This window comes from Sander vitreus, chromosome 5 (assembly GCF_031162955.1).
Source record: "Sander vitreus isolate 19-12246 chromosome 5, sanVit1, whole genome shotgun sequence".
Lineage (NCBI taxonomy): Eukaryota > Metazoa > Chordata > Actinopteri > Perciformes > Percidae > Sander > Sander vitreus.
Genome location: NC_135859.1, coordinates 30,365,788 through 30,375,927, shown reverse-complemented (window position 1 = coordinate 30,375,927; position 10,140 = coordinate 30,365,788). Strand labels below are relative to the sequence as shown.

The 10,140-nt window shown below is 39.0% G+C and overlaps 1 protein-coding gene across 1 annotated transcript in view; it reads right to left on the bottom strand.

The window, feature by feature from the left end:
- Positions 1–1,987: 1,987 nt before the first annotated feature.
- prkg2 (protein kinase cGMP-dependent 2) overlaps positions 1,988–10,140 on the bottom strand; it is a 31,617-nt gene continuing 23,464 nt past the window's right edge. Inside the window, exons 11-18 of the mRNA XM_078249816.1 lie at positions 9,460–9,596; positions 7,144–7,233; positions 6,634–6,775; positions 4,600–4,763; positions 4,262–4,384; positions 3,773–3,835; positions 3,166–3,232; positions 1,988–2,302 (exon numbers count right to left, since the gene is read on the bottom strand). Coding sequence (XP_078105942.1) covers positions 2,207–2,302; positions 3,166–3,232; positions 3,773–3,835; positions 4,262–4,384; positions 4,600–4,763; positions 6,634–6,775; positions 7,144–7,233; positions 9,460–9,596 — 882 coding nt within the window. The 3' untranslated portion in view covers positions 1,988–2,206. The remainder of the gene's footprint in view (positions 2,303–3,165; positions 3,233–3,772; positions 3,836–4,261; positions 4,385–4,599; positions 4,764–6,633; positions 6,776–7,143; positions 7,234–9,459; positions 9,597–10,140) is intronic.

The window sequence follows — 10,140 nt, the reverse complement described above, 5'->3', positions numbered from 1 at the left end:
ATGCAGCTATCACTAATGTCTTTACATACCTCTGTGTTTGACAAGTCAAAATGTCCCCACTAAAAAAGGTCTGCACATATTGGTAAGAAAATAAAATAATTAATAATAATCTATTGTGGCATAAAATAAAATTTCAATTGACCAATTTCATTCAATTACAAAATGTCAAATAAAAAAAACAATAATTAACAAACATAGCTGTATCCTGCAATCAGTAGTCATTATCTTAAGGCCACAGCTTTTCCAGGAATTTCAGATACTTCCATAGACCGACAACATCACACACTGTACATACTGTACACACACATTCACCAGTCAATGTATACATATATATGTGATATTTACAATATTCACTCACCCAGTTTTTAAGGTTTACATAAAGGAACATGTAACTTGGATTGTATAAATTGTGTATTTTTTATGCTTGTGCTTTACAGTATTCAGTATATACATAGACACATGGTACACAGTCGATTTACTGTAAACCTCAAGTGTTTGAAAATGGAAAATACATATATTTTTAACCCTAAGTTCCTGAAAACCCCCCAAGGTAAACCCTGATGGTTTTCTGCTCAGTTTGGCCTCTTTGCTGCTCCTCATCACATCATCAACGCCTCAGACCGAGCAGAACTGCCCTTCTTCTTGAGAAACTAGGGACCACAGAGTTGACTCAGCTTCAAAAAGGTAAATATTTCTTCAGGTCGGGCACCCTGCTGCGTGATGCTCACACTCTAGAGCTTAAGTGTGGAAGGTGTTCATGTTTTTATGTGTGTCTAGTGACTGTGAGGATAACACTGTTGACACAAAGAACTCTTGATGCTTCTTAGCACAAATGTTTCACGTGTGGGACAGTGCTGCGTTGTGGTTCGATGCCGTCTAAGCAGTTAAGTAGAATCTCTTCTCCTGAGTTTGTTCTCAAGTTACAGTGTCATCTCCACACATGATCTCCTCACCACACACCTCCATTCCTCAACAGTCGTAAAAAAACTGCCAATGTAATCACAAATTCTGTCAGCTGTAAGAAATAAAGACTTTGCAGCTGTATCACAAATTTCCCCGCCAACCACATCTGGAACCATCATGAGGGCCTAGAGAAAAGTGTCTGAAAACTATATTTTTTAGGTATCTGTGAAAGATTATTATATGGCTGTAGATTGATTAAGGACTGTAAAAACAGTAATACTGTGACACAGGACACTGGTCTTTTTCAAGACTCCCTCCAAAGCAGTAGGAGATGAAGCTTAGAAAAGCTAAAGCTGTAATCAATTACTCTACCAAATTAGAAACTTCAGCAAAGATAACAAAACATCAAATGTTGGTACAGTATGTGGTGAAAATGTTGGTAACGTTACTACTCTCTCATCAGTGATTTAACTTGTATAACATTGGCCTTTTTACTTGTTCTCACTGTTTTCTTTTGTGCAACACTTTTTAGCGCTAGTTCCGGTCCGCCATTTTGTAAACACTGTACATGAGCCTTAACTGGAACTGTACACTGAAGCGCATTAAGACCAAACTTTGTCATTGAAACGTTATTGTTGGGATCCAAATAGCTGATTGAAAAAGCATGTTCCTTCATGAATTCTAGGTTGCTAGAATTTTTGAACTGGTTACAAAGCAGAGCTGATTCTCATTATCCAACTCCAAAGTAACGAATACATTTAGTTTTTTAATCTATGCCTATTGCCTATTTTGTTTTGCGCAATTTCCCCAACCATCCAAGGACTTGATTCCTCAGTGGCTTCCCACCCACAAACACTGCCAGCTTTGTTTTCAGTTTAGGTGAGTGTTTATCCACTGCAACATGCAGCAGCAGCAGATTGTGGAGGACCTTAGTAGCTTTTCAGTATTACAGATTCTAGCTTGCTATGCTAACATGCCACTACTACTGTATCACTATTAGCACTACATTGTACTAGATGAGCTTGAGTGCCAGTCAGATATACTAACCAAAAGGACAGTGATTGTTACATTAAAAACTGTTTCACAGTCAAACTCAAAGGAAAATTTGCCTATAACTGTTCATTTGTGTTGAGACGGCCGATCTTTAGGTCAGCAAGTAACCTGCTAACTGCAGCTACTGTTGCCCAGAACCTGAGGTCCTCCACCATGTTGCCCCGAGTTGATGTAAGGTGGCCTTTGCCCCTCAAGCTTTGGTTATGGTGTGCAAAGAAAAGACAACAATGGAAAGATGGAGCAATAGGTCTCAAAAGTCCATATCCCAACCAGACAGCTCTTCAGGGGGACTGTCCTCATCTGGAGGGTAGCTGTCGAAATAGCTGTGATCTGTCGGTCCTGTAAGCTGGAAGAGTAGACAATGAAGGAGGAAAGGGTGAGAGACTGAATTCTTAAGTTGCCTTCTGAATTACTAACAGTTTTGGAATCCAACAGTACTGGAACACCATTGTTGTGCTGGTGCTCATTCTCGCTATAATAAGGTAGTTTATGTTCAACTGATATCCTCTTCTGAGAAGCCTTAAGGAGCACTACAACTAATCAAAGAAGGAATAAATTTTTTCCTCGTGTTTATTGTAAACCCAATAAAATGTGAACAAGAAAAAAGGTAAAGTTGTATAACTGCCTGATCAAAGACACAATAATGCAAACTAAAAAACTCAATAGAATAATGTAATCACTCTTGTAATATATACAAGAGTATATGAAGAGGAAAATGTATAGTTATGTTTGGGAGAAAGAACTTTGTTAGTTATACTATTCTTATTTTTATTTAATGTGGTTGTTTTGTCTGAAAACGTCTTATCTGTTGTCATGTTTTATGTTTTGTGTGGACCTCAGGAAGAAAAGCTGATGTTCTGCATCAGCTAATGGGGATCCTAATAAAATAAAATAAAATCACAGTATTTAATGGCTTTAAATTTACATACCGTACACATAGTATAGTGACGCTTTTTTCACTGCAACATTTGCCATTTTTGCAAATAAAGTTTCTTCTTGGACTGGTTTGTATTAGAACTTTGCAAAGACAACTTTGGATTAATATCTATACTGGAAATGTATTTTTGATTAGTATATCTACACTTGGTATGTCCTTAGGGTGTGGTTATATAAGCCATTACAGGTTTCTACCACACCCTCACATGTATTTTGTATTTCTTCAATGTAATTTGTATTTTATGTCTGTGAAACAAATAAACATAAACTTACTTCTCTTTTCAGTGGAGATGGTAAAGTCCTCGCCTTCAGTCCCTCCCAGTTGAAGCCGTTAAACCACCTTCAGACACATTATGGAGCACATAAAAACATGTTTGTAAGTAAATCTGACTCTGCCAGTACAAACACATAAGAGACACATTTTTTAAATCAAAGGTTGACACCACTACTTTCCCTGACCAATTTCCCCTCGGATGTTACAGTGTTACAGAGGAGCCTTGAACATGACCCCTTATTCCTGGTAATATGCTTGGCTAAAAGAGGCCCAGTGTGAAGAGTAAGAGCCTTTATCAGTTCAAAGGCCTTAAAATAACATACTTTACTTTATGACCTTACTGTATACCTTCCTGTATCTCTCTCTCTCAGCCTTCATATTCACTCAAAAAAGCAAGTTAAGTGAAGAAAGACTGTGTGAAGTCCAATAATGTAATAAGCCTTTGAATATGCTTACATCCTACTGTTTTTGTACAGTGTGTTCAGTGATTATCTAATTGCTGTGGTCATAAACCACTGGCCCACATTCATAATGTTCAATCAGTGCTAATAGCTCGGCTAATCTTCCCACTGAGATCAGCAACACAATGAGTCAGTCCCTACTTACCTGTGCTTCTTGATATCAGTTATTCCATTTTTGAGGTTGCCCATTCGCTCTGAGGGATTCCGCCTGTAAAGTAGATGGTGTAGATCCAAATAAACTTTGAGTTTCTTTTTCTATTGTCTTGCTTGCTTTGTTCAAATACTGGACATTTATATTCATTATTGATTGCCATTTTGTTGTCCAGGTAAAGTCCAAGTGCTTAGACATTTAAAGGCACTGCCGCCTCTTGATTTAGGCTTTTAATTGAATTTAAGGCTCAAAGGCAAATTGACTGGATTACATGGTTCAGAATCCTTTCCCATCTCAGGTACCTGGACTAAAGCAGGTCTGGATCGCTATCCTAAAGTTTGTCTTCTCTACACGTCAGTTCATCAGCCATCATCAAATTCTGTTCTGTGAAATTTGGTGGCTCAGTAAAAGTAGTAGAAATTGTGGATTGGAGGATTTATTAGCTTTACTTTTGAATGTTGCTCTGCCCATGTGATCTTGTACCTGCACAGCTTGCGTATGAGGTCCTCGGGTCTCTTTGTGATCTTCTTGGGGAAGTCCATCTTCTCGATTCCTTTCAAGATGAAAGTGTACGTCATCATCTGGTCACTCCCTGAGAACGGAGGACTGAGTGGAGGGGGGGAAAAAGGCAGAGATTTAGCCTCTTTGATTTAGCTGAGGTCTGTCGGAGCGAAGCTTTTCAGCAGCACTCTGATCAAGTCAGCAAACAACAATTACTGCAAATCAGGAAGGAGATTGAAGTGACAAACAGAGGAAGGATCATTATGAGGTACTTTACTCAAATAAAGCCTTGCTGCAGACAGGATGCACAGACGACTGACCTGCCAGTAAGGAGCTCAAACACCAGGATGCCCAGAGCCCAGAAGTCTACACTGAAGTTGTGGCCTTTGTTGAGGATGATCTCAGGGGCCACGTACTCCGGTGTCCCGCAGAAGGTCCAGGTCTTTTGGCCGCATCTGATCTTCTTGGCAAAACCAAAGTCAACCTGGGATGGCAGAGTTGAACACTTAACTCTAAAAAGTCCATTGGGGAATTTTTAGACCATTCCCATAAAAATACCTTAATGTTACTACAAGGAACTTTAATTTTGTGTTGATTTTGACGGCCCCTGTGGACAAAAGCGGTAGTGTTTCCAAGAGCACCGCTACCTTTTGTCGTAAACCATACGTTCGAAAAGCTACTAAAAGATCAGCACTGTAATTCGTATGCCGAGTTTGCTTCCTGGGGAAAACAAATGACTTTCACCCAGGAAATGCGTGTTCCTTGGGAGTGTTTTAATACAAACCACGATCTTTTTCCTCAACTTAACTAGTCGTTTCGGTGCTGAAAACGTAACTTCCGTCACCGCATAACTCACGTTTTCTTGCATAAACTTAACCGTAATCTCAGCTCACGGTGCTCTGTACCCGGTGATCAGTCACCTATTCTCGGGTAACTGAACCACCAACTATCGCTGACCTGATCGAGCACCATGCTGAGCACCATACAGAGCACCGCAGTCGGTGTCGCAGAGCTCTGTAGCGGCTAAACACATCTACTAACTGCCGCTGCGACAGAGCTTTGAGACGCTACAGAGCGTCTCGAAGCTCTGTAGCGGCTTAAACAGCTAGCAACACGGCTCTGTGGCACGGAGCTCTGTAGCCCATGTCACGTGACCAGCCGTCTGTCTCCTAGTTTTTGTATCATACATTTGAGCATGCATAACTTTTCGTACAACATCCTACAAGCCCATTCATGAGAATGCGTTGGTCGTAAAGATCTGCAGCTGCCAGACTCCCTTTAAAAAAACTCTAATTTTACTGCAGCAGGGTCTGATAGTCTACCCCGCTCAGTCCTGGTTCTGGTTCTCCAGCGGGCCCAGCAATTTGGCCAGGAATCTGAGCTCCAGGTGGAGTCTGAGCTGAAGGAGTTTCTGTTGAAGCTGCATGCCATAAATCAGTGTGTCTGATTTCGCGGGGAATTGGACCCAGTGGTATTACTAATAACTTTATATATATTCTACTATATAGAATAGCCAATATTCTCGCTGATGGTCTTGTTTGCTGATGTAGGTCGTATAGAGGCATCAGTATTGAATTTAGGACGGTTTCATAACTAGTTAAAAACTCCTTGTAGTAACTTTAATACATTTAAAAATGGCCACTGACTTTAAGGAGCCGTTGAGGCCTGTGATTTTATTGAGTAACACTGAGGTACTTATTGGCTTTCTTTAGATCTCATAAAACCTCTGATGAATACATAGTTTTATCTTTATCATTACATAATACTACAACAAATACTACAGTCAGTGTAAAGTTAATAAAGACAAGCAATGATATACAAAAAAGCTAGAAAGAACTGTTGAGCTTTGTGACATTGAAGCTGTAGACTTCTGTAATTGTCAACCAATTGCACAATGCAAATTTGTGACTAGACTTGACTACTCAGAACTACTACAAACTTGTCATCACAGATCAAACTCTGGTAACACTTTCTATGAAGCCTGTCTCTATAATGTGTTATAAACAGAGTTAAAATGAGTTTATAATCTGCTCATAACGCTCAATAAAGTTTTAGTTATAAGAAGATTATAAATTCATAACTGTGTTTATAATGCATTATATAAGTCATTATAAAAATGCTTTATGATTATAGTTATAAAGCATTATGATTATTCATAAGTGCTTATAACTATACTTAAGCAGATTACAAGACATTATAACTGTGTTTATAATGCATTATAGAGACAGGCTTCATAAAAAGTGTTACCCAAACTCTTTACAATGAGGATCTAAGAACAATTTGAGAGAAACATCCTGCCAGCAGTGGTTGCAGTTGTTTCATGTTTTCAAGACAGAATATGTTCAATCGCTCACCAGTTTGACGTATCCCTCGGTATCAAGCATGAGATTCTCTGGCTTCAGGTCTCTGTAGAGGACACCCTTGCGATGGAGGTAATCGAAAGCCTCTGTGACGCAACCAACGCAGAATTTGGCAGTGGGCTCATCAAAACTTCCCCTAAAGACAAAAAAAAAGACCAATTTAAACTTTTTTGCTGACAAGCAGAGTCAGATTCTATGCTGTTCAGGAGGCAGAGAAGCAGGAGAAGTGGTCTCATTACACAAATGCAACTAAACAGTTACAGGCAGCTCTTATTCAATGATTTATAATGACTGGACATGAGATTCTTTATTGCAAGCCAGGATAAGTCCCTCATTAGATGGTAACCTGACAGTAATAATATCACTTTACCCAACAAGCCAGAAATAAAATAACAATGCTGTGGAAAAGCTGGTATTTCAGAGACAGCAAGTTAAATGTTGTGATTTTGTGAGGTTTTCAAAAGTGTAACAGCATTAGTAAGTGGTTGGTCTCTCCTACTGTACCTGTCTCTGAGTAGACTCCAAATCTCTCCACCCAGACAGGCCTCCAGCAGCATGTACACATACTTGTTATCCTTAAATGTGCGATACAGTCTGGAGTAAGAGAAGCACAGACAAGTTAAGACTCAAAGTAAAATGTTTGGCCTTCATGTCAGAATCAGAACGCAGTTTATTGCCACAGTAGTGGAACGACATGGAATTTGTACGGTGGCCCTGAAGTGCAAATCACAACAGCAAATAGAAAAACGCAACAGCAAATCATAAACCACAACGGCAAATAGGAAAACACGACAGCAAATAGGAAAACACGACAGCAAATATGAAAACACGACAGCAAATATGAAAACACGACAGCAAAAATGAAAACACGACAGCAAATAGGAAAACACAACAGCAAATATGAAAATACTTCAACAAATCATAAAACACAACGGCAAATAGGAAAACACGACGGCAAATAGGAAAACACGACAGCAAATATGAAAACACTTCAACAAATCATAAAACACAACAGCAAATCGGAAAACACAACAGCAAATAGGAAAACACGACAGCAAATATGAAAACATGACAGCAAATAGGAAAACACAACGGCAAATAGGAAAACACAACAGAAAATAGGAAAACACGACAGCAAATATGAAAACACGACAGCATTAACTTCTACCGGAAAAGGTAGGGCCTATCTAGCAGAGGACGGACCCTCCTGATTGGACAGACGGACTGTCTGTCTTTTAACAGGAAGGAGAGGTGAAAAACACGGAAAAGCACCTACTTTTAACAGAGAGACAGTCCGTCTGTCCAATCAGGAGGCTCCGTCCTCTGCTAGATAGGCCCTACCTTTTCCGGTAGAAGTTAATGCCGTTTTGTTTTCCTATTTGCTGTCGTGTTTTCCTATTTGCTGTCGTGTTTTCATGTTTGCTGTAGTGTTTTCATATTTGCTGTTGTGTTTTCATATTTGCCGTTCTGATTTCCTATTTGCCGTTGTGTTTTATGATTTGCTGTTGCGTTTTTCTATTTGCTGTTGTGATTTGCACTTCAGGGCCACCGTAAATTTGCCTTGTTTAATTGGGTGTATACATACCAGTGGTGGAATGTAACGAAGTAAAAATACTTTGTTACTGTACTTAAGTACATTGTTCACGTATCTACTTAAGTACAATCAATAGTGGATACTTTTGACTTTTACTTCGTTACATTTTGCAGCAATTATCTATACTTTCTACTCAACTACATTTCTACAACGTTCCGTTACATTTTCTGATCAGTTTTTCCCCCTGCCAAAACGTCTTCCTGACCGTCACACGTTTGCAGTCCGCAGGGAAGCCTTCAGCAGCGGCTCCTGTACCGCCACGCCAAGACCCGCCCTTCAATAGCGTTTATTGGCCAGGCACGTACCGCTCCCGGTACTATTATCATTAATAGTGATAATTAATAATTAATAGGTATTATCACAGTAAAATTAGTAGAGTGCTATCAGATTAAATAATTAATAATAATAAATAATTAATTAAATAATCACTTGCTTAAACAGTAAACTAAAACTACATAAAAAAAAAGCAGCAGTGTGAGAACTAATGATGCAAAACAGATCATAAACAGTAAGCAGGATGCTAAAATGAATTAATGCGGCCCCAGTTGGTTATTATTGCAATGTACTATAATATATTTAAAGACATTCCTGTTTTAATTATTGCTTCATTTGTGAACTAATGTGATTTTTAATTGACCCTTATGGTAATGTGTTCAAAGTAAATTTCTAATAGCAACCCAGGAGCATGTACATATTCAATATCGCACTCAAAGACACTTGAGACAGCAGAGCGGATGCACTCCACTACGCTGTCACTCTACATGGTCTTAAATCTTAGATCACCTTATATCAGTCTTGAAAACAGATTAGAAATATGAAGAGATAACAGTTAAAACATGTGAAATAGGTCAAATAAATACATGGAGTGCATGAAGAGGAGATGAACAGGAGGAGCGTTTCAGAAGGTGAAGAATGGCTTTAATATCGGCAATATCTGAGTCTGTTCCACGGCATACACTGAAAATCGGATCATCGTAATCTCACAAAAGGGGGGGGGGAAAGCTACTGCTGCAATATTTCATAACAAATAACTACATTTTTGTAGCGGACATCTTAATATCCCCTGCCATTCTACCCCACTGAGAAGATGCAATCAGCTCAAGGCTGCAACTGTGTCATCAAAAACTAATAAGCGGGCGCACTGTGTTCCTAGACTAATGGAGCAGAGCTTCATCATGTAGGATAAAAAATGGAAATGGGTTTGGAGGCTGAGCAGGAGGACTGACTTGACAACGAACGGTGAGCGCGCCTCGGCAAGGATCTTCCTCTCCGAGTGGATGTGCTCCTCCTGCCTGTTGTCTACGACGTGCTTCTTCTTGATGACTTTCAGTGCAAAGGTGACGTCTTCGTTCTGCACCTTCACCTGCAGATGGAAATACCAGAGTGGGATGTCAGACCAACAGACTTTTTCACCTGTCACAGCAGGAAAAGCACAGCTGTAATTAATAACAGATAGGTAAAAAGATAGGTTTGCAAATGTTCAAGTCTGTTTTAAAACAATAGTTGCATATATCAGATCTTTCAACAACAAAACATCACTAATGCGCAGTGATAATTACCTCTTTGTCTTTGTAAAATGGGATTTTGGTAACTCTGTAATGCATTAACCCTTTGAACTCAGCAATAGAAATGATCTGCCAGTGATTGCACTGGTGTTTTTGCTTATTGTGATGTCATTTCTTGGAATATCTTTGAATGCTTCATATCCCTAAAATCAGTACAACCTAAGCTAAAAGGTTATGTAAGTCAATAAACCATAATAATTAATAAAAGTAGTGAAATTTTACTATCCAAAAGTTTCTAAATGTAGAAATATGAACAAAATATTTTTGAACACTCCATAAGTTATTTGAACTATGTACATTTTTTAGTTTTTGAGATATGCTCTTTTTTATCAGAGTGTAAAG